General features: G+C 47.5%; 1 protein-coding gene across 2 annotated transcripts in view; it reads left to right on the forward strand.

Moving 5' to 3' along the window:
* ATL1 (atlastin GTPase 1) overlaps positions 1-24223 on the forward strand; it is a 32074-nt gene that overhangs the window by 4124 nt on the left and 3727 nt on the right. Inside the window, exons 2-13 of one of the 2 annotated variants that reach the window (XM_061462517.1) lie at positions 7683-7930; positions 8280-8414; positions 9879-9983; positions 10703-10753; positions 12625-12681; positions 16734-16826; positions 17758-17896; positions 19756-19883; positions 20553-20609; positions 21396-21467; positions 22477-22908; positions 24078-24092. In XM_061462517.1, the coding sequence (XP_061318501.1) occupies positions 7683-7930; positions 8280-8414; positions 9879-9983; positions 10703-10753; positions 12625-12681; positions 16734-16826; positions 17758-17896; positions 19756-19883; positions 20553-20609; positions 21396-21467; positions 22477-22908; positions 24078-24092 (1532 nt within the window). The remainder of the gene's footprint in view (positions 1-7682; positions 7931-8279; positions 8415-9878; positions 9984-10702; positions 10754-12624; positions 12682-16733; positions 16827-17757; positions 17897-19755; positions 19884-20552; positions 20610-21395; positions 21468-22476; positions 22909-24077; positions 24093-24223) is intronic. The other variant, XM_061462518.1, reaches the window with a different exon arrangement.

Here is a 24223-nt window from a genome sequence, read left to right on the forward strand (position 1 = left end):
CCTTCTCCAGCAGGGAAGCGAGTCTGGTGCAGGTATCACCATGCTCTGGGAGGCACAAGATGTCCACTGGGTAACCTCTGAAAGTCACTTCAGTCCAGAGAGACCCCAGCTCCTCTGTTACTGGCAGAAATGCTCATGTTTGCTGTAAGTTGAAGGACGGTTAAGTGTTAACAGTAATAAAGTAACTGAACACAGATCTCCCAAATGGGGTAGAGGCTCCAGAGAAGGTACTGAACTCTGCCAAGCCAGTCAAATGTATTTAAAGCTCTCTGCATACATGAACATTTTCTCCAGAGTATATTTGCCTTTCATGATAGATCTTAAGATTTTGTGGCACATTTACCAAATATTTTTTTTTTTAGGCAATTGTAACAACAAAAGTCTGAAAATAATTTAATGCCAGAATTGACTAAATCAGGTACTGGTGGTCGAAGGAGGCTGGTTCCTGACAAACAGAGCAAATGAAGGACCATGCAGAAAATGCATGCTAGGAGTGAAGCCAGAGTTTTGGAGACCTATTCTTATAGAATTGCAGAATCCTAGAATGGTTTGGGTTGGAAGACACATTAAACTCATCCAGTTCCAGCCTCCTTGCCATGGTCAGGGACACCTTATGCTAGACCAGGTTGCTCCAAGTCCTGACCAACCTGGCCTTGAACACTACCAGGGATGGGGCAGCCACAGCTTCTCTGGGCAACCTGTGCCAGTGCCTCATCACCCTCACAGTGGAAAACTTCTTCCTAATATCTAATCTCTCCTCTGTCAGTTTAAAGCCCTTCCCCCTTCTTCTATCCGTACATGTCCTTCTCAAAAGTCCCTCTCCAGCATTTTGTCATTCCCTTTAGGTACTGGAAGCTGCTCTAAAGGTCTCCCCAGAGCCTTTTGTACTCCAGGCTGAAGAAGCCCAGCTCTCTCAGCCTGTCTCCAAAGCAGATGTGCTCCAGCCCTCTGAGCATCTTTGTGGCCTCCTCTGCACTCGCTCTAACAGGTCCATGTATGTCTTATGTTGGGGACCCTCTTGCAAGATTACTTCCAGACATCCTATCACACCTGATTCTGGCTAGGCTTAAATGTGGGTAAGTGAGCAGGACCAGGATTTGTGCCTGATAAATAAATAGTGGCCTCTTGATAGCACTCTGTTACAACAGTCTTTTGATGAACACAGCTGGGAAGAAGGTTCCCTCTGATAATTGCCCACCTTGCGTTTGAATCAGCCAGTCTTTGACACAAACTGGCATGGACGTAGCATAACTAATGTGACCTTAAACTTCCTGAAAAACTTCCTAGGAAAACCTCTGTCTGACCTGCTTTCTTCCAAAGGTAGTTGTGTGCCTGTGTCTCTGAAGCATATTAATAATCAGCTCAGCCTAGGAATTTCACAGCAGTAGGCATTGCTGTTGTTTCAGAGCCAGCTAAGGCACTGTAGCATCATGTCAGTGGTGGTTGGTAGGTGTCATCGTTAAAAAGTTTCACATTGGACTTTGGCATCTGAGATGTGTCTGTTGTAACAGACAGGTTTGGTAGCTGGTAATCATCCAAGCTCTTGTTTTTGTCAGCACTTTTATGCAGGAAGCTCCCAAACCACTCTTGTTATCAGCATAATCATTCACCTCCTTGTTCTGTCTGCCAAAGGGAAGAGGGGCTGATTTGCCACACTCAGGCTGAAGCTGCTGCGCTGCCAGTTGGATGACTCAGGGCTGGCGGGAAGGAGTGCACTCTGCATCTTACCACTGCTCCAAAATAAGCAAAGGATCAGTACCAAGCCTGGCAGCACTAGCCACCCTGCTTGGCTCCCTGCAAGCATCCTGGGGTCCAGAGAAGTAGCGTGCTTGCTAGGAGTGCATGGAAGTGCAGATTGCATTGGGCAGAGGTGTTAACACTGCTGTGCAGTGGGGGTATAAGAGTTCACTCTTGACATTGGAGAGGATAGTTTGGGATCTCAAAGACCCAAAATACCCATTTGGGGTTTGGAGACCCCAAATGACTACCAGCTGTGGCCTTTTACCTGCCAGTCTTGATTGTTGAAGGACAGGGCTGACTTTTTAAGTGACAGTTTTCTTCACCTGTTTCTAAGCAATGCTCTGCAGCTCCCTGGGTGGAGGCCTTCATCGCAGGCTGTGTCATTTTCCCATCATTTCCACAAGTATCAAGAGCCTGCCTTGCACTGTAGTTCATGGCAGAGCTGTGACTGCATCTGTTCATCCTCTCTGGGGAGGTGCAAGTGGTTTCCCCCTTGGGCACGAGAAAGTCTGGGTCTGCCTTCCCTCCCATTCCCTGCTGTATTTCCCAGATCATAAGCCCCAAGCATAAGGAGACAGCGTAGGAAGGCTGGGGCCCGAGAGAGGTACTTGCATGTGTACTGCTTCAAGGGTGCTCCTGTGGCTCTGGTTTGTGGATGCCACCGGCTGGCACCTGGTGTTTCCCCTCCTGAGGTCCGAGGTACTCTGACTCCATGGGGGTGTCACAAATCCCAGCAGAGATGTGAGCAGGGTACAGGAGAGTTGTGTGCCTGTGTGGTCAGCTGTGCCCTGGATGCAGGAGATGTAGGTAGGATACAGAAGGGGGTGGAAAATGTGTGAGTGTTGTTAAACCCAGGTCAGGAGGCTGTTGGCTAGGAAAACTAAGAGAGCGTGGTGCAGAGCAGAGATGGGTGTAAGGGCTTTACCCAGCCAGGCTTCCCTGCTTTGTCCTCTCGAAGACACTGTCTCCCAGGAGCACCTCAGTCTAGACACCTTCTGGTAGCCCCCCACTGAGGGAATCTGCTAACTCACAGCTGTCCAGGCCGGGCTTGCAGGGCAGTCTCAGCGCTTTGGGATGCAGCTGGGAGCTACTGTGCATCCTTTGTGGGGGACTGATACAGGTTGTTGCTCTACAACATCCCCTCTTCCCTGGCTGTCCAATATATATGCTTTGCTTCAGTGCTTTGTTTTTCATTTTTCCCTCATTAGCTGGGTAAGATGCAGAGCTCTGTGCTAGCCTGTCTCAGAGAGGAGAGGATGTCTGGTGCATGCTCAAAGTGATGCTGCCTTTCCCGGCCTCCTCAGAGCTTTGCTGATGATCGTTGGCTTGTTGTCGTGTGGCAGAGGTAGAGCAGCGTGAATAGAGGGAGCAGAACTCATGTCACAACAGCAGCCGTGTTGACTGTGATAAGTGCAGGGGAGACTGCAGCTTGGAGAGAGATGTCTTTCTTTGCCAGTGCTGTTTGGGAGAGCAGATAAGCTTCTTGGAAGCTGAAGCTCTCTGGAGAATGTGAGTAGGGATCAAGCCTGACTGTATGTTCTGTTCAGCGCTTGGCACATGGTATCATCAGTGGCACTGTGATACGTTTGTAATGTAAACAGCTGGGGTGAACACAGCTTCAGAAAAGATCCACACAGCTATCACTGCTGATCGAATTAATCCCCAGAGGACTGCTGATAAGCAACCTAACCCAGTCGATGCAGGGATGCTCTGTTCCAGGGAAATAACAAGCTGAAGCTTCTCATCAAACCTCTGTTTTGTCTCTTTGGTGGTTTCTGTTTTTCCACACAGTGAAGTAACTTGGTTCAAATACCCTCAGGATAGCAGCACTACATGACATCTGTGTGTTTTAGTGGGGGGATTGGAGCCCAGGCTGCAGGCTCTGCTTTTCATGGGCAGTGGTAGGGTAGGTAAGGCTCCTGGCTCCTCCTCTCTCTTGAGAGCACAAGAGCCAGGCTGGCAAACTGGCTTTCTCAGTGTCTGGTTAGGCAGCTTGTATTTGCACAGATGATGGGTCATGTCTGCATTTCATTCTCTGGAACAAAATGTACTTACTGTGCAAACTCATTTAAGGAAAAAGCTCACTTATTAGTTGATCTCTGGAAATAAGTCAGCATTTCTGTGACTTGTTCTTCCATAGCTAAGGAAGAACAGGCTTACGCAAGCGCCCACCAAAGGTACATTGCATAATTAGTGACACGTAATTTGCCTAATTTATTCTTCCGTAGGAGCTTAAATACATTAGACATTGGCTGTACACAGACACAGCATGAAATATTCTGGTTTAATTTCTTTAGTTTTAACCAGAGCAGTTGAAAAATGCTTTATTTTTTTCCTTGATCTCTAATAAAGTCAGCATTATGTCCTGTATTATGGGCTGTCTGCACAAATTGGGCTATTTCCTTGCTGCTCTCCGACAGCCCAGTAGGTATAAATGCAAATTCTGACCTTCTTCACCTTTCCACTTTGAATCACCATATGGAAAAGAGATGTGGAGTCCACCCCGCTTTAGAGTCATGGAAATGAGCTGTTATGAAATGGGGAAAAGGAACTGTATCCTGGCAATTTCAGAATGAGCAGCTTGAGAATTGACGTAATTGCAGGGCGCCGAGAAAGAGCCGACAGAAAGGAGGAATGAAGTTAGAAAATGAGTGAAAACAAGAGTGTGTTTAGGAAAGCTGAGGTCTCCTTCCTTCCCTTTTTGGCCAGATGATGTTTTGCCATTGCCAGGTACAACTTCCTTCAAAGCAGATAACTAACTTATGCCGGAAAGGCCAATGAAAATAATTGATTTCCAGAAATGTGCAGCCATTTTATAAAATAATCTCTGCCTCTCCAGCGTGGCAGATAATCTAATAAGAAGAACATGGACATTTCATCACATGGAAATAAATATGAAAGACAGAGTTTTGTCTGCAGACGGCATACATGAAAGAAGCAGAGCTAACAGGGCTGAAATTAGTTCAGAGATCTGCTTAATGTAATCAGAGACCTCCTGATGTCTCCGATGAGCTGGGAAATCAACATATCCTGCTCATAATACTTTTGTGTTTTGCTGCTGTGCTGTGCAAGCAGCTTGGTTTTCCTAGTGGTCAGGTGATGGAAGCAAGAAAATCCCCTAGGAGACTGTGGCCAGTTTGGACTGTTACCAGTGTGTGGAGACATTCTCCCAGAACTGTCAATACCTGCTAAAAAAATACAGGTTCTCATGTTTTGAAGGGACAACACAACCTCTTCTACTCTGCATTGGTTGTTGCTCTTTCTGGCAGCTGAACTGGAGGGAGAACAAGTCCCGAGAGATCCTGTCCAGGCACCAGAAGGGGTGATCTGGCACCAGCAGTCCCTCTGGTAGAAGGATGGGAGGGACTTTTCTCAGTCCTGTGTCATGGTTCTTGGAATGTTGACTAGGACTGTCAGTCCGTTCAGCTGTGTGAGCTGGGGGCATCCGTGCTGCCTTGCCTTGTGCTTGAAGCCTGCAGTCAGCAGGGTAGTTGCCCATCTTGGTACCCGACTGGGTGCTTGGCTTCCTTTACTGCTAGCATGGGCTGAATGAAATGCTGGTCCTTCTCTCCCTCTGTCTGTGTGCCTGGAGGTGGGATTTGTCTGGTCTGGGAAGGTGGATCAGCTAATTTACCTGTACCCCTGATGGCTTGGCTAGAGTCAGAAATGCTTAGATTTAATATGATTTACAAACGTTTTCCTGCCTCTGCCATGAATCACATCCCGTACAAGGCTCTCTCCACTGTTCTTTTCTGTGCAGCTGTAAAAAGAAAAAAAAATTTGCTGAGCAGGGTGTTGGGAAAACCACGGGAGAGGAGGTATTTCCTATTGTAGACTTTATATGGCACTTGCAGCATGGCAATGCTTAAAAAGAGCATGTGAGTCTATGGCCCTTTGGCCCCTGTCCATACACATGTGTTGGGAAGATCAAAATGCTGGAAATTATGTTTGGTGTGTGCGGCAAGAGGACTGACTGCTCTCAGAGGCCTTAATTTTTCAAGTCATTTGGCAAGGTGTGTCTGGATTTTGGGTCCATGTATTTGAAATGGAAAGGTTTGTTTTGTTTTGTTTTTTTCCTGGAGGCCCCTAAGCATTTGTATGAGGCAGGGGCTGGTGTTTGAAGGGAGATGGTGCTGCTGGTCCTGGGCTGTTGCACTCTGGTGGAGAGTCCAGCTTTTCAGAGTGTTTGGGGCTTTTGTTTTGCTAAAAAACCTCCAAGCATTGGGAAGAAAAGATCTTTGTATTTAAACTCTGAGCAAAGAAAGCTCGTAGTATACGTCCGAGGGCCATAAGAAATCCCCTAGCAACCAGGCTTAATGATCCTGATATTCATTGTGGGACCATAGGAAATCAGAAACTCATACAAAAGCACTGCTGTTATTTAAAATATGAAGTTACTGCTGGAGGCTTCCTTATAAAGAGGCCCAGAATGGGCAAACCCTGTTCCTCTTGGTATTTATAACTTGTCTTTTATCATGTGCAGACATAGTCCTTGTGCTTTGAAATATCTGGGACTGGCTGAAAACTGGGTCCCTGAGGTCAGGGTCTGAAACAGAGCCTCAGGAGGTTTAATTTGAGGCTACCATGTTTGGAAAGTTGCAGCCTGAGCCAACAAACCAGGAAGTTTTTGTAGAGATGTTGGGGAACTTTCCATCACACGCTCCCTTTCCTGCTGGTTAGATGTCATGTGGCTGTAGGTGAACTGACTGGTATGATTAATCACCTTCACCAATCTCTTTCCTGTGTTGGGGAAGTTTGGAGACAACAAAAGGATAATTACTGGGACTGGCGTGCTCTTTGCAAAGCCGAAGGCTGCAGTGTCTGTGGACAGCAGGTCTTAAAATGCATCCATCTCCTGTATTGTGTCAGGTATGTAAAGCAGCCCAAACAGACCATGAGGCCATTAAAAGCTGTCATCATCTCAGCTGTGTTGGCCTGGAGAATCAGGCAGGTGATACACATGTGTCTAGCATGCTGTCATTGCCGCACGTGGGTACAGTGACCAAACTGAGTCCTTTGCCTCCAAATGTTCCTGCTGTAGCCTCGTGCTTGTCACTTCTGTCCAGTCCTGGCACGGAAATGAGACCCTCTTGTAAGGCCATATGAACACTACACAGCCTGGGCAGCAGTCATCTCTATGCCAGGGAGCAGCTCTGCAGGGAACCTTGCCATTTCAAAGTGGGAAAGCGAGCAGTTATCATACTTTGCTTGAGAGTGAAGAAGTGGCTTTTATCAGGATGGGCATGTGTCTTAATGGGATATGTGGTACCTGCTGGGGCTGTCTCATAAGAAGCAGATTATACTTTAAGCATTAGTTCAGAATGCAGATCAAGAAGGATTCTGCTGTTGCTACAGAAACAGGAATTGCAAAGGATGCATAAAGGCAGTGTCCTTTGATAGAGACATGAGGTACTTGGACACCTTGAATGTTTGAATGCTGAGACATTTTTGAGACAGCCTTCAGGAAAGACCTGGTGGGGAGTATCTAGAGGACAGCAGTCAGATGCTTAGATAATGTGGTTGCAAGGATGACTGGGGGACTTGGACTTCTCTTTTCTAGCATAGAAAAAGCTAATGGTGGTGTTATGGCAGTATTTGTATGTGTAAGAAGTTGTAACAGGCAAGAAAAGAGTGATCTGTTCTCCATGTCAACTCTTGTAGGACAAAAAGTAATGGACGTGTTTTGTCAAGGGAACAATGGATGTGTTCCAGCAGGGAACTCTCTGCCTGTAGGCAGCCTGTGGACAGGTTGCTCCAAAGTAGCATGAAGCCTCCATTGAGATGTCTGAGGACAGGTTCAACAGACATCTGCTCAGAATGGTGCTGTTTTGAGATGGGTATTTGGTCTAGTTGGCCTGTTACCACCCCATCCAGCCCTGCTATCTGTGATTCTGCACTTTGCAGAAGGAACCTAACAGCTCTTGGTTTACTTGTTTACGCAGGTAGTTTTGCAGAGAAGACTTACGAATGGAGCTCAGAGGAGGAGGAGTCCGTGAGGAAGGCAGGACCAGTGCAAGTCCTCATTGTCAAAGATGACCATTCCTTTGAACTGGATGAAGCTGCACTGAACCGCATCCTCCTCTCAGAGGCTGTCAGAGATAAAGAGGTTGTGGCTGTGTCTGTTGCTGGAGCTTTTAGAAAAGGAAAATCATTCCTAATGGACTTCATGCTGCGATACATGTACAATAAGGTATGGCCCCAGCTGAGGTGCCTTTTCCCAGGGGTATGGTGCAGCTGCTCATTGCTCCCATGTACCACCCAGGGATGAGCTGGACAGGACACCAGCTTGGTGCTCTAGAAATGCTCAAGCTTCTTGTTAGTGTGGTTTTCACAAAATAAAGAGCAGCCACAGCCATGTGCATTGGTGGTTCCCCAGTAGAATCTTGGCTTTGGAGCTGAGATACAGTTGCTGCCCTGTAGGAAACCTCCCTTATAGAGGGTGCTCTGCTCCAGCACTGAGGTGAAGGCAGCACAGAATTAAAAGCATAAAACCAAAGTGTAATGAGAACTCCAGCAACTTCTTTTGTTCCTACCTGCAGGAAGCAGTGGACTGGGTTGGAGATTACAACGAGCCTCTGACTGGTTTCTCCTGGAGGGGAGGGTCTGAGCGGGAAACAACCGGCATTCAGATATGGAGTGAAGTTTTCCTGGTGGACAAACCTGATGGTAAAAAGGTGTGTGTTTCTCTGTTGCATTGCTGTCTGTTGCTGGTCAGCTTGTTTTTCAATTAGAGCTTTGATAAGACTCTTCTGCCTTGTCTTAGGTGGCTCAAATGCCTGTGTAATTTTAGAGAAGGTCTTCAATACCATATCCCTAACTTAGCATAAATGGGATTCCCGATTTCAGCTGGGATAGAGTTAATTTTCTTCCTAGTAGCTGGTATAGTGCTGTATTTTGGATTTTGTCTGAGAATAATGTTGATAACACACTGATGTTTTAGCTGTTGCTAAGTAGTGTTTATACAAGTGAAGGACTTTGCAGCTTCTCAGGCCCTGCCAGCGGAAGGATGGAGTGGCACAGGAAGTTGGGAGGGGACACAGCCAGGATAGCTGATCCTTGCTGACCAAAGGGGTATTCCATACCATAGATGTCATGCTCAGTATATAAACTGGGGGGAGTTGGCCGGGGTGGAAATTGGTGCTTGGGAACAGGCTGGACATCGGTCTGTGGGTGGTGAGCAATTGTACTGTGCATCACTTGTTTTTTCTTGAGTTTTATTTATATTTCTGTTATCCTCTTTTTTATTACAATTACTATTATTAGTAGTATTAGCATAATATTTTATTTTAATTATTAAACTATTCTTGTCTCAACTTGCGGGTTTTACCTTTTTCTGATTCTCCTTATCCCACTGGGGAGAGGTAGGGCGAGTGAGTAAGTGGCTGTCTGGTACTTAGTTGCCAGCTGGGGTTAAACCATAACAGTGTGTTCAATGCAATGAGTTGATATGATGTCTAGGTGTCCCTGATACGCTCTCTAGGTGTCCTTCTAACTTTGGGTATCACAGAGTTTATTTTTCTTCTATTCCCAAAGATCTTGAATCTGAGGTCCTTGAAAACTACATCCCCTCCCTAGAGCAGTAGCTGCTGTAAAATGGCATGTCTTCGTTCAGGATGGTCAAACACAATGCAGACTGGATTTTGGGACATCCTATAAATTTGATTTATAGCAGAAATATTTGTATTCATCTACTCTTTAACAAAGAGCCCGACACCAAAGTGATGCAGAATTATTCACGGTGTGATTTCTAATACTGGTTGAATGTGTTTTGGGTCAAGGAGGTGTGATGCGCTACTGAGTTTGCCTTCTGTGACACGAAGCTAATGCAGACTCCGGAAAAGACCTAGCCACACTGGCAGCAAGTATTTGAGGAGCAAAGCAGTTCCCTCCTCTGCCTTGCATAGCATTCATTTCACTGCCTGCTGGAGTCATCGCACTGTCTGGAGTGTCTGGGGCTGTTCTTTTTATTTACCCTCCACCAATTTTAAGTCTGAGGCAGAAACAGTGAGATTCCCAGTACAAAAATGCAGCTGACATTCACACCCCTGACCACATCCCTTTGGCATTTGAGTGATTTTACTTGGATGCAGATGCTGAATGGGCGCATCCAAGCTGACATAGAGCTTTCTGCCTCTCAGGTTGCAGTGTTGCTGATGGATACACAGGGAACCTTTGACAGCCAGTCCACCCTGCGGGATTCGGCAACTGTGTTTGCCCTAAGCACAATGATCAGCTCAATACAGGTAAGAATCACAGCAATCACTTCCTAAAGGGAAGTGGCAGAAACCCAGTAGCTTAGCACCTGCCTAACACAGCAGCTAGGCAGAGCCTTTGGTGAGCAAGCTAAAGGCCAGTGTGTTGGCTGCACTGAGTACAAGATTCATATATGACTTCATCATCACAGGGAACAGTCTCATCTCCTCATCTTGCCTCAAGAGCAGGGCCAGCAGCAGTTCCACCCTTTGCTTCCAGCTACCAAAAAGGAAGGGACCTTGGTCTGTGGAACTGGGGAAGCTTTTGTCTTGGTGCTGCTGGCACTGAGGAACCTCTGGGCTGGAGGGGCTCACACACCAGTAGCCACATAGCCTGTTAGGGCTTCCCTTCCTACCATCTGGCCTTTGCGTTTAGAGGGCAGTGTGAATGTGGAAAGTGTGTCTTCATATAGAGCTCAGCACATAATAAAAATGGAGAAGGAACATTATTTGGACCTGACAGGATTCCAGGCTGGTGCTCCCATGCTGGAGAGTTTTGCTGCACAGGGAACAGCAATGCCTGTCTGTCCGACTGTGTGAGTCTGTCCAGCAGTATGACTGTGCTTAGAGCCTTGTACCAGCACCACAGGCAGCTATGACTTTGTCTGTGTCCCCATGATAATGCTGTGGAGTTGGACCACACTGACCCCTGTGTTGGTCCAAAGGACAGGCCATTTTGAGTGTTCTGAAGTTTTTGTTTTTAAATGCAGGTTTATAACCTGTCCCAGAATGTGCAGGAGGATGATCTGCAGCACTTGCAGGTAAGACCCTTGTCCCTGCTGCTCTGCAGAACTGGGGTGCCTGGATTACACTCTGCACTTGCAGACTGTTGCTCTGGAAAGGCATTTTCACATTTGGAGCCTCCATTTCTCAGTTCTCATACTGGTTCATGGAGGAACAGTCACTTGGGTTGAAACTTGTCTTGCTTATGCTTTTTAATGTGGCTTCTTGGGGGCCTGGGTCCTTTGGAAGGGCAGTCAGTGGAACACTCACCTGGACTGTTCCAGGGACTGTTTTGAACCTGTGGAGTTGCAAAAGGCCCATGGCTGTGCTTTGTGCTGCAGCCGGTGGGTGAAGGGGACTGAGATACTGAAAGAATCAAGACTGCTAAGTCAGGAGACAAAAGTGACTGTGAGTGGAGCTGGTGATGGTCTTCAGCTATGTAAAGCTGCAAAGTGGAAGGCAGTATCTTTTTATATGTCCACACTGCATGGGACCAGTTGGCATGGGTGGTGCTGCAGTCAGAGGGGATTAAGTTGATTTTTTACTGATGTGGTTAAACGAGCATCAGACAGTGCAGAGTACCCATCACAAGGCCTCTCAGTGTGGAGCACGCATCACAGTCTGCAGCAGACAGTCTGGGTATAGCCCACACTGGCCTGTGTATCCTTCCACAGGGTTATGGTGGGGTTCCTCAGGAAGTAGACTTTAGAGGCCAGGACTGACCCATGAGGCTGGAAACATGCAGTGATGTGTAGCAAGGGGCTAAAGTGACTGGTAATTGTAAAGGATCCAGATTAGTTATAAAACCATAGAATCATTCCAGTTCAACTCTGTGTCTGTGGTACTCCTGCTGCCGAGTGTCCATCCACTGCTCTGTGAGTAGGGGCAGTAAAAGTGCTTATTTGACTTAAATGACAGGAAATCTGATGCAGAAGTTGCACTGTTCATGCTGCAGGACTTCGTTGCTCATTATTTGTACTGTTAGGAGAAGCCCAGAGAAATTAGATAGCCATTTGTAAGCCTGGATATTGACATCTGGTACTGGCTCAGTACAGGTGACCCCTTAGAGTAATTGCATCCCTGACTGTTGGAGGCAAGTAGCTAATGGGATTTTTGTGACACAGGTGTCCTGCCCATTTCCTGGTATTACCTCTAGCTTTCTCTTCTGTTTAGGTGGTTGTTTGGCTAGGTAGTTTTTTCCAGGAGCTTAAGAAAAGAAAAACTCCGGCTGGAAAAAACCAGCATTTGAAGACCTTCTGTATAATTTCAGTCAGTAAATATGTTTAATAATAATGCCTTTTTAACACTGAACTTACCCAGTGTGACTCTGATCTTTCAGTTTGGATTTTAAGCCATTGTTTAACAGCCTGACCCATTTTTAGGCATCTGTGAAATACATTATTGTGAAATTTATATATAGTTAGAAATTAGAGTCCAGAGAGACTGGAGAGCCTTCACGTTTTGCTGGGAGGCTGATCTCAACGGTCTTTGCACAGTGGGGTTTGCAGGGAAAGTACTTATTTCTGAATTAATTTCCGCTTCTTCCTGGAGTGTTTAAAGAGAGCAGGGGTTCCAGCAGTCCCCTGTAGCACGTGAAGTTCCTGGTTGGTATGAAAGCAATAGCAAGCAGCTGGTTTGAGCCGTTTTTCACAGATTTGGCAACCAAAAATTCCAGGCTGAGATCTTTCACATGAGGGCTCAGCATGGTGGCTCTCCATAACAGCTCTGTGTGCCTCTCGTATGTGAACCAAAAGCATACAGCTCACCAGTTTCTGTTCCAGCTCTGCAAATGGTGCTGTTAGCCCTCAGTCAACAACTGTCCCTTGCTGCTTGTGTGGCCCACAGCTCCCTGTCCGGCCATGCACACTGACCCGCTAACACTCCTGTTGGTCTTTGCTTCTCCTTCCAGCTTTTCACCGAGTATGGCCGGCTGGCCATGGAGGAGACATTCCTGAAACCTTTCCAGGTGAGTCCGAGGGTCCTGGCCAGCTCCCGTCTGCAGTGCCGGAGGTGGCTTGTCCCCAGGCTGGTTGACTTCGCCACGAGGTGTCACTGCAGTTTGCAGGACGGGAGTAGATAGGGAGGCCTGGGAAGCACTTCAGCTGCGCGAAGGAGAGGTTTCGTGCTTTCTTGCCTCCAAAGAAGCTTCCAAATGTATCCAACATTTCTCTCTCTTTCCTCTCTGAATCCTTGCCATCCCAAGAGCACTGCCCTGTCCTGCCAGGCCTGGAAAGCAGTCAGGTTTTGGTGCAGGTTTGTCATGCCGTCTACTCAGGAGCTCTGCCCAGCCTTTGCTCTGAGAGGTTTGAACCCGCCTGCCCTGGGAATCCCTGCGCCTGCAAAATGAAAGGATGAGGATTAGCTGAGAGCTCTCACGAGTGACAGCAGAGCTGTGGGAAAGCTTGGTTTAAGTGGGGCTTTCACTTCAAATAAGGGACATCTGTTCAGCCTGCAGCCTTCCAACCTGTGAAAAGCTGGCTTTCAAAAAGGGAGTGTCAGGCAGACGCCAGCTTGCTCTGGACATGAGGGCTGTGAGCAGCTCCAGGGGTGGGAGTATAGTTGGCTGTGACAGCCCCTTCCCGGAAGAGAGTGAATATGAATGAAAAGAGACAAAGCAGAAGGTAGGGGAGCAGAAGGCACCCATGACAGGGCTGTGGCAGCTCACTAAAGCTCCAGTCCTTTCACAGATGGAGTCGTGTTTTTGTGTGGCTTTGATTATGACTGCACTGAACCCTTGTGCCTGGGAGGCTGGGCAAGTGGTCGAGTTTTGAAGCTTTCGGGCATCTGTGGGACCAGGTGTGAGCAGGGAGCTAAGGGGATGGAGGGAGCAATGCTGTGAGGTCCCCATGTGTCCTCACACTGCACTGGAGCTGCAAGGCTCATTGCATAATCAGGGTGGCAAATAGAAGGAAAACACCTTCTGTGGGGCTATGGCCTTGTGCTGTGCAAGTTGTTCCTTTAACCAGATGCTCTTTGACATTCCTAATGTCTTGGTCCAACTACAACTGGCATCCATGATAGGTTAGGTGGTAGTTGGATGGGGGTTTGTGAGCTTCCTAAAGTGGACCACAGCACAGAGCAAACCATACCGTAAAAAAATCAAATGGTAATTGGGAACGGGTTATGGCTATTTACATTTGTGTTCCAACATAAAAAGAGAATTGCTATCCTCACCACCGTGGTGGCAAGCCTAAGGGGTTTATAGGGTATCTGTGGTCAGGAAGTGGAAATAAAATTAAAAGTTTAAAATATACAACAAATGGGTAAATCAAGATTTTTTGGGAACTTTAAGGGTATATTGGATGCTGGCATGGGCAGATGACTGATAAATGATGTGAAAGCTACCAGTAAAAATAGATGACTCGTAGTAGCAAGAGCTAGAAGAAGTACAGAAAAAAGCCAGAAATAAAACAAATATTCCTGTTCCTTATTTAAAAACTATTAGGATAATGAAGCCAAATATTTCAGTGAAAGTGAAATACTTCCTACTCCATCAATAAAAAGGAGGCTGTAAGGGGAAACTTAAATATGCTTAAGTCATTAGGACTGGATAATAGGCTCTGATTTTACCAAAGACTGTAATTGCTGTGAAGTCACACAGTTTTGTGGATAGCAAGTCTTGTAAAACAATCCCATTATCAACTTTTAAAAGACCACGAGTTCAGTTGATAAAGGTAACTATCACCATGGTATGTTGCTTTCTGCAAGTCTTATCTCCCTACCATGCTGATTAAAAGCAAATGAACAACATATAAAGTCAGCTTTGTGTGTTTTAATCCATTATATATGGATTAAAAACTCATTAACTGATAGATGACAGAGCGCACTTAACTAATTTTAATAGGGAATCATAATTCTTCAGAAGTGTTTCCTTCGGGCTATCCCCAGGGTCTCTCTGATTCACTGTCATCTTTATTACTGATCTGGGGAAAAATACCAAATGGCTGCTGGTAACCCTTTTAGATGTGATGAAATTTGGTAGAAGGGTTGATGGGGATGTGGCCAGGTGAGTAATGGAGACCTCCTGTCCACACTGCAAAGTGGCCTTATCCTGCAGAGCACTTTTTTAAAGGCAGCTGAGTGTTTTGTTTAGGAAGCAGGGAAAGGGTAATGGTGAATAAGCTGGGGAGGATGGGGCAGCATGCCACTCAGTGTCTGTACGTGAGACTGGACAAAGTCAGACTAGCAATGAGGAGCGCTGTTAATGAGGGGCAACTTAATGGGTAGCGTGGCTTAATGAGAGATGCAGGGGCTTCTGTGGTAGCTGCAGGCTTTAAACTGAGACAGCTCTCTTTGCTGGAGAGAGTCTACAGCTTGAGTTTGTTGGTCAAGATTCCACGTGTGTAAGTCAAACAAGCTGAACCTCTTTTGTCCTTAAAATATACAAATGTGTAAAGGAGGCTTTGGAAAACAGCTCCTATAGGAAAATGCTGCCAAGCAGAGAGTGCAGAGAAAGTGTGGATAGTGAGGCAGTTGCATTGATCCTGCTGGAAAGGAAGTAAGACTTGGCAGTGGAAAATCAACGTATCCCTTCGGCTCTCTCCTCTCCATGGTGTGTCCATGCACATGCGCTGAGGTGTAACTGTGCTGCCCCAGGAGCCCTTGCCAGATGGTCATGATGCCTTTGTGAAGGCTGAGCGTGGTACCGGCAGTTTGCTGGGCTGAGGGTGGCTGTGGGGCATGGCAAAGACAGCACGTCTGGAACAGTTCTGCTTCAGAAAGAAGAAAATAATTCCCAAGTCAAGCAGTGCAGGGCATGTGTTTGTGGAAAAGTCCTAAACATGGACATGCCTCCTAAGCATCTCACGGTCTCCAAAAGAACAGCGTGTCCTGAAACACTAACTGGGTGCAGTTGCTGTGGTTTGTCATGCAGTTAGAGATGGCCAGCACACTGTTCTTTTTTTTTTTTAAGCTTTCCTGATGTTTTATGGAAGAATAATAAGGAGAGGAAATATTTTCCCTCCTTCCACTACATCTTTGTTCTAAACATAGCCATTTTTTAGGGGAATTCCAATGAAATAGATTCCGCTTGCTGACCTGCTTATTCATGTGCATGAGAGGAACCTTGGCACCTCTGCCAGGCCCTCCTGGGGTTTGGTGTTCAGGGCTTCCCCTCCTCCAAGCTGTGTATTCATTACAGGGGACATAGGTCCCTTGCACAAATGAGGCACTGGAGACATGATTTCTTCTGAAAACAGTTTAAAAAACTTTATTTTTAAGATTGCAAGTTGACCGTGCTGGTATTTATTTATTTATTGCATAGGAACTTCAAATGCCTCAATAAAGATTACAAAAGCCAGTGATTTCTTATTCAGCCTTGTTATCCTGCATCTGTTTCTCATTAAAAGTCTGTCTGGAAGGCTGCCCAGTGGAAAAGACTGAAAAAATGAGCCTGTAAAATTCCCATAGGATGGAACTAAATGTGGCTGGAATTAGGGAGCTCATTGCCTTTTGTCCTGGTTAGCAGAAATCTCTTTCTTGTTTTGCAGTTTAAAGGATTGACGCTCTTTTTCAAGCTAGGAAATCAAACTGCCACCCAGCAAACCGGTACAAGGGGAAGTCTGCTTCCCACTTCCCCTTGTAGGACACAGCCACACATGCAGCGAGTCTGCGTGGTCTCAGTGCTGTGATGGGGTGTCCTTGCACAGGCTGGTATTTCCACCAGGAAAGGTGTGAGATGATGCTGGAGCTGGGCAGAGACTCAGGGCCAGGTTTTGTTGTGGTCTGAAGGTTGTGGCAAGGGTGCAGGGGTTTCTGCCACTGCTGTGGGCTCTGACATCTGCTGCAAGTGGTGGTGGCAGGGAGGGAAGCCCTGAAATCCTCATGAAGCTCCTTTTGATTATCAAAAGGGCAGGGTTGGACATCTCATACAGCGAGTCCTGATCCTATGATTAGCAGAAAACAGAGCAACACCCTTGAAAGATGAATTTTTCTGAACTGGTTCTGGAGCAGGTGGTGACTTTGATTTAGTGGGTGCTGATTGACACTGACCCAGTTGTGTTTCTGTCTCTTTTCTAGTCCCTTATATTCCTTGTTCGTGACTGGAGCTTCCCTTATGAATTTTCCTATGGATCTGATGGTGGTGCAAGATTTTTGGAGAAGCGGCTGAAGGTGCGTTCTGTCTGATCTGGGCTCACTTAATCAGCAGTGTTAACCTGGGGACATGCTCGTGGGTGATGGAGAGTGAAGAGGCAAATCTGGCTTGTGACCCAGGGACGATACACTGCCATTACCTGTGTGGATGGAGAGTGCACAGGGCATGAGAGTGAGACCTTGGTCTGAGGGGGAGCAGCACTGGAGGGTGTAAACCTGGGCAGGGGGCAGGAAATGGGATGCAGAGCACTGGCACCAGTGAGGTTTCAGCTGTGTGGCCACAGCACTGGCTGCTAGATGTGCACTGTAGCGTATAGAGATGCTGGTTATGGTCACACTTAGCCAGTGCTTTAAAATCACAGAAGAGGCTTTTTAGGAGGCTGAATTTCCTTGCCATGTTCAGTGGAGGGCTTGTGCCCAGGCAGCTTGTGCCAGGCTACTGGCCAAGCCTAGGCTCCGTGGGGCTCATTGCTGGGAGTAGCAGGGAGAGGGGGTAGAGATGGAAGTCAGCAGATTCCCAAGAGATCAGGAATAATGTTTTAGTAATAGGTAGTTGTAAAGTAAAAATGATGGGCAAGGGTTCCACTGGGATTAATCAGGAAATGCATGGGTGATTTGGTAGTGGAGAGACCTAATTAAATGTGAGACAAGAAAGGCCCTAGTGGGAAATCCCAAATGTTTTTGTATTCCTGTCATACGTGGACATGCACATTTTCCAAACGATAATAACATGCCCCAGGGCATGTGGTCAGAGATATGCTAGGTCCTTGGTCACTGGAAGAGCCTTGTCTTTGACCTTGCACAGCATATTCCTACTTCTGTGTTGCTTTTTCCTGCTGTAAGCAGCCACAGTGCTGAGTACCCTGTTCTCCTGCCAGCACCTCTGGCCCAGTATTACTGGTGTCCCTATCAGAAGGAAGCCCCTTGACCCCAGACTGGTCTCTTGCAGGTCTCAGGAAATCAGCATGAAGAGCTGCAGAATGTCAGAAAGCACATCCATTCCTGCTTCACCAAAATCTCCTGCTTCCTCTTGCCTCACCCAGGCCTGAAAGTTGCCACCAACCCTAATTTCGACGGAAAACTGAAAGGTACGAAGGCAAAGGTCTGTTTTCTTAAGCTGATTTCTTAGATTCTGTGTTCTGCTGGTTCCTGAAATTCTCTAAGTATTTTCCATGAAAAAACTTCTGGGAGAGGAGTTGGATCCTCCTCCCAGTGACATACACGAGCCTGGCTACTTCTTCCGAATCAGCAGGCAGATACGGAGGCCAGAAACGTATGGAGGCCAAGACAGAGATGAAGGTGGATAAGGTTTGGGAGGCTGAAAAGGTTTTGGAGCCACCGGCAATACATACACTGGGGCAGATGGCTGGTAGGCAAAAAGAGAAGGGCAGGACTGAGGCAGGAAGTTCATGGATGTGATGTTAACCCTGCAGTTAACTCCTGTGCCTCACTTGGAGTTCAGCACAGATGCAGAGTGGTGCAGACTGGTTGCTGCAAGGCAGGCTGGTGCCTGTGGAGAGTGGAAGGCTGGTTACACATGCTTTCAAGGGAATGTTATTTCACTTTGAAAAGCTTTCCAAGGAATATTTAATCTTCCTGACTTATCTGATCAGTGGTTTCCCTACAGGGCAGACTTAGTCCAACAGGTCAAAAAAAGGGGAAGGTAAAAAAGCTGTGGTAAGATTCTCCACCCTGAAAGGAGCCACATGCTGTGGATTAATTGTTTGTTGTGAGCCAGCTGTTTACCAGCGTGTTGATTTTCCTCTGCTTTTGTCCACCTAGTGATCAGATATGTTCTTCTGGCAATCTCTGTGCTAACCAGCAAGCAGGACAGTGAGGCAGCAGTGGGGAAGTGTGTTTGTGGAAATGGAGCTGATCTCTGTTAATTCCCTCCTTAATTTCAGGTGCTGATTAGTATTGAACAAGTGGTGTGTGCAGAACAGGTACAGGAGTTGTCAGCAGCTTCTTGACACCATCTCCTTGTTCCCTCAGAACTGTATGCAGCTTTTTGTGGGCTGATGGAAGTGATGTAGGGAAACCTCCCCTCTCCTTACAAATGCCTGGATGTTGCATTGTTTTTTTGGTCTTCAGCCTCATAGAGTTTAATTTAAATGGCAATAAATGGATATCAGCCACTGTGAAGACATGACTATTAGGAGGTGACTTAGCCTCTGTTGAAGTGACACAAGCAGCCCATGGCCTCCTCAAACAGTGCCCCACTCCAGCTCTGTTCTTTGGCAAAGGGGACAGGCTGCTAGGAGTAGAGATTGTGCCCGTACCTGCATCAAGGGCTGTCTAATGGTGCAGTGTAAATGCACAGTCACTCACAGGAGTCTTTAGTATACTTGTACTAAGCACCTAATGGTTTGCAAAGCTTTGAAATGCTTTGCAATGAGAATTTCACATATGGGTTCATAGAGGACCAAGAACTCAGGATAGAACATCTTAGCATCCCTGGCACAGGAGGTGGCAGGGATGAGAGCCAAAGAGCCTGAGTCCTAGCAGAACTTTTCCATTACGGGTGCTATGGAGCAGACCAAAGGGAAGGCGCATCATGTATCTATGCCCTGCCCACTAAAGGTCATGATTTGTTAAGAGTGTATGTGTCTAGGCAAGAAGATGCTGCTCTCTGGCTATCAGTGTTGTGTGCACATTTATCAGAGTCATCAACAGAAGCAGTTTTTTTCCCCAATACAGTCACATTCGTGTTTGAGTTCATATTTTTGAGACCATGAAGTTGGTTTGTGGATGTAGCACAACTGTATATTCTGTCCATGGGTTAAGTAACAACTTAAATGGGGCCATGATCATTTCTGGGTGCTCACATCACTAAATTACAGGGTGTCTGAGCCTCCGGCTTGACTCCACTGCTCTTTTTGTGTCAGTGCACACTGAAGCATAGGTCTGGCATTGGGCTGGTACTGATGACATTGGGTTTTATTTCCAGAAATAGATGATGAGTTCATCAAGAACTTGAAGATTTTGATTCCCTGGCTTCTTAGTCCTGAGAACCTGGATGTTAAGGAGATCAATGGAAACCATATCACCTGCCGAGGCCTTGTGGAGTATTTTAAGGTATTGGCTTATTTGTCGGTGGCATGCTTGAACTTTGGCTATAATTGAAGGGGAACAGCAGCAGGCAAGCCAGCACTCGATGGCTGGAAGAAATGTTCTTGATCTAGCTAATAGTCCTGACTCTCACTGCTGCAGAAAGCAAACACCTCATGGTCATGTATTTGACCATACAGTAAGTCCAAGAAGTGGGCAGAGCTGATTTTCTCCCCTGGAGAATTGAGGAGGAGAGGGAGGCAGGCTGAGGGTTGTATTCCTGTTGCCTTTGGAAAAAGCTGTTTTTTGTTGTCATGACTACTGGAACATTTTAGTGCAAGATATCAGTGAGTAATTCTCACAACCTGCTCTCCAGGGCTACCTGACTCTGGCTCCTTCTCCTTCAATGTAGGGTGGAGGTAGGTGCAAATCTGAGGGCAGAGATACTTGGTGTAAGTGGTGGAGCAAGAGCATTGAGTGACTGACTCAGACCACCCAAGGAGTTGACCTTGAGCCATGTTAAGTAGCATTTTCTGACAGAGCATCCCTTGCCAAAGCCATCCTGTGCCAGGAATGTCCTCTTCTGTGCTTTAACATCCTGCTTAAAGCTGTGGCTGGGACTGGGTGGGGGTGTTTGCATGTTGCTCATGTGTGCTGCATTCAATGTGATTTCATTTTCTCTGCACTGTTTTGCAGGCGTACATAAAGATCTACCAAGGGGAAGAATTGCCACATCCAAAGTCAATGCTGCAGGTATGTGGCAGGGCTCAGCTGGAGGATATTCATGCACCATAATTGGTGTTGATTTCCAGTTAATTGTTAGAGGTGCCCACGTAGTGCAGTACATTGGGTCTTCTGTGATTTGATTTCAAACTCCTTATTGTAACAACCCAAGAAACAGCCCTTTTGGAAGCATTTGGCAGTCATGAGTCTGACATGGCTGAGCAGTTCCGGCAGCATGGCTCATGCACCTTGGCTGGCTGGGCACACAGCAGCAGCCAGCTTAGCTGAAATCATTCCCCTGCAGGTAAAAAGCGTCATCTTTGGCTGCAGTGGGGCCACACATGGAGGTGACATGGCCCCGCACACAGGCAGCAGCTGCTGGGCCGCAGCTCTGCTCTCTAAGCCAGACAGCTTTGCGGGAGGTTGCAGCTGTAGCTGTTTACATATGACTGAGCTTTCTGTCTGTTTTCTTGCTGTTTCCCACAGCTGAAGCCAAAGTTTTCGTTGCTCTGACTCGGAGGGTAGGAGACCTCTCTTCATGCAGGCTTTTGCCTGGGGGTACTGAGGAGACTGGATATGTAAATAAGGGATGATCTTATTTGGCCTTGGTCAGAGGCTGGGGAGAGTACACTTGGCTGAGACAAGGGAATTTAATGTGTAATTCTGTACATGAGCATTTGGGTCTATGCAGATATCCTGGCCACATACATGCATGGACCATGGGTAGGTACCCAGGCAGCCTGCTACTCTTCAATTACACATCCTAACCCTGTCCTTCTGCAGCTAAACTTTGTACCCCTTTTGCCCTTCTTGCAGGCCACAGCAGAAGCAAACAATTTAGCAGCAGTTGCCACTGCCAAAGACACGTACAGCAGGAGGATGGAAGAGGTAGGTGGTGCCCAGCATGTTGTTTCATTCATGTCTCCCGGCTCTCCTGTCCTCGTGGGGAATCCTCCCTGCCTGGGCTGTGGTAGAAAATGTCCAGCATGGACATGCCCAGGACTGGTTTGCACGTTCAGGGTCCCAAAGAGGTTCTCTGTTCATGGTGGAAAACGGGCTTTCTTGCAGGCTGGAGGAGGGCAATCAGGGTATCACAGCAGGACAGGGGAGGGGGATTGACAAACAGTCTCTGTTTAATCTGATGGCAGTTTGCTGCAGACTGCCTTGGCCTCTGCTGAATTTGCATCATCTTCCCAATATTCCCCAGCATGGGTAGATGCAGCCCAAAAATGTGATGTAGTGGGGCAGCAGTGCTTCGTGACTGTGCAGCCTGTGCTATGGCTGGTGCTAATTAGGGGATAAAGTCATTATAACTGTCTTTTCACCTATGCCGTGCCCCGTCAGCCCATCTCTCAGCTCATATGAGGTCTGGTTGTGATGTTTTAAGGTGAAGCTCAGCCCCTGCCTGTCTCCAGCCACTTCAGGGCCCCACTCTGTTCATCAGTACTGGAGACTGCTGCCTGTTGGCAGGAGGAAGGTTTGGAGCTGCATGGCCAAACTGCCTGTGGACTGCCCTGAGCCTTAGAACCAATGTGTCCATGCTCTGAAGCAGAAGTAAAATGCTGCAGAGCTTCCAGAACTAGAAAACACCGTGGTTTGCTCAGTGTGGCTCAGCTGTCAGTGTTGCCCAAGATCCTGGCTTGGGCTGTGAGTGAGCTGAGTAAGGGAGCTGTGGGACACAGCTTCCCAGTGCAGACACCTGCTGCCCTGATTTTACCTGCACCTTGCAGAGCTGTCCCAAACACCACAGTCATGCAGGTGGTCATTCAGGATGTGGTGGTCCGTGGCAAACAGGAGCCTGTGGAGCCCTAACTCCAGTGATTTGTGCATGGCACAGCACAGGAGGACCTGTGGATGCTGAGATTTCTGGAGTGATTGGACTGTGTTTTCCATGCAGGTCTGTGGTGGGGACAAGCCCTTCCTTGCACCTAGTGACCTCCAGACCAAACACATGGAGCTGAAGGAGGAGGCTGTGAAGCTGTTTCGCGGGGTGAAGAAGATGGGTGGGGAGGAGTTCAGCCGTCGCTACCTCCAGCAGCTGGAGAATGAGATAGATGAGCTCTACATTCAGTACATCAAGCACAACGACAGCAAGAACATCTTCCACGCTGCCCGCACCCCTGCCACACTCTTTGTGGTCATCTTCATCACTTACGTGATAGCTGGAGTGACCGGCTTCATTGGCTTGGACATCATAGCCAGTCTGTGCAACATGATCATGGGCTTGACACTTATCACACTGTGTACCTGGGCATATATCAGATACTCTGGGGAGTACAGAGAACTGGGCGCAGTAATAGACCAAGTGGCCGCAGCGTTATGGGACCAGGTAGGATAAAGAGCTTTTGATTTAAAACAAACCAAAACCAATCCCACCAAGTTCTTGAGTTTCCTGGGGCTTTTCCTCCCATTTTGAAATGGCTTTTGCATTTAGGGTTGTTAGATTCTCTAGCTGGACCTGCCTGGGCAGATCCAGCTGCTTGATCTGGTTGTGCTGTGATCAGTAAGATTAGACCCATTCCTTAGACCTTTTAAATGGGAAAGCAGGGACAGAGGAAATCGTTTTAATTGATTGTAAAGGGGAGATGTCTTGGGGAGTGGAGATGGGCCTCACTGTGGCAAGATAGGCAGTATGAGATGGGTCACAGAGCAGGAGTGAACAGCAAAGGCAGGAGCTGTGTACCACCCCTTCCTCTGCTTGAGGCCGAGCCTCTGAGTCTTACCCAGTGTGAAAGACAAGCTGTGTAGATCGGGGTTGGGGATGAGAAAACTCACAGCAAGCTATTTTGTTCTGCCTGTTTTTTTTTCTTCCCATCTTATCCATCACCAAATGCTAGCTTGTGGAGCCTCAGACCTTGTGGGAATGGGCAGCTTTGCCTAGGCTCCCACTGAGAAGGTATTCTCGGAGCCAGTGTGCGTGCGTTTCATGTGCATGTCTGTGTATGTCAAAAAGAAAGACTCTATTTCTCCCCTGGTTCAGATCAGGGATTTTGGATTTAAGCAAGAGCAGGACACAGCCAGCAGGAACACAGAGACGTTGCCCATTTGCAACTTGCCCAGCTGGGAAAAAATAAAGAGGTGAAAGTGCCTGGGGCTGCTCCCTGGCCCAGGCTGACCCCTGCTGTGCTGCTTTCCAACTGGAGAGAAGGTTCCCCAAGGACAAGCTGTGCAGATGGGCAGTGCTGGCTCTGCTGCTGGCATCGGGGCTTGGGTGGCACAACTCTGCCCACCATGATGCCAGTGGGTTCAATGCCCTTGTAGCTCTGTGCCATGTGAGTGCTCAGTGTCCAGTTGGGACCGGCTGCAGGAGGGGTGGACAGAGCTGTGAGGGGTTTCTGCAGGAGGGGCAGCCTGTGTGGGGCAAGCCCTCTGGGAATACATAGGCATGGTGGCACCAGCAAGTGACTGTGGCCAGAGGCATGAGCACCATGCATGATACACAGAGATGCTATTGTTTCTTCTTTCTCTGTCTTCCCCCTTCCCAATGCCTCTCCCCAGGGAAGCACAAATGAGGTAAGTGGCTCCTGTTCTCTGCATGCAACACTACTCAGCTCCCGTGGGCCAGATGGGGACAAGCGTCTCGGACCCAAATGCACGTTTCAGCCACATTCCTTTGGGCTTATGGAGGACAGGGGGGTCACAAG

The sequence above is a fragment of the Pezoporus flaviventris genome, unplaced genomic scaffold, assembly GCF_033815535.1.
Source record: "Pezoporus flaviventris isolate CSIRO_AGI_PZ_B2104156 unplaced genomic scaffold, CSIRO_AGI_Pfla_v1 ptg000035l, whole genome shotgun sequence".
Taxonomy (NCBI): domain Eukaryota; kingdom Metazoa; phylum Chordata; class Aves; order Psittaciformes; family Psittacidae; genus Pezoporus; species Pezoporus flaviventris.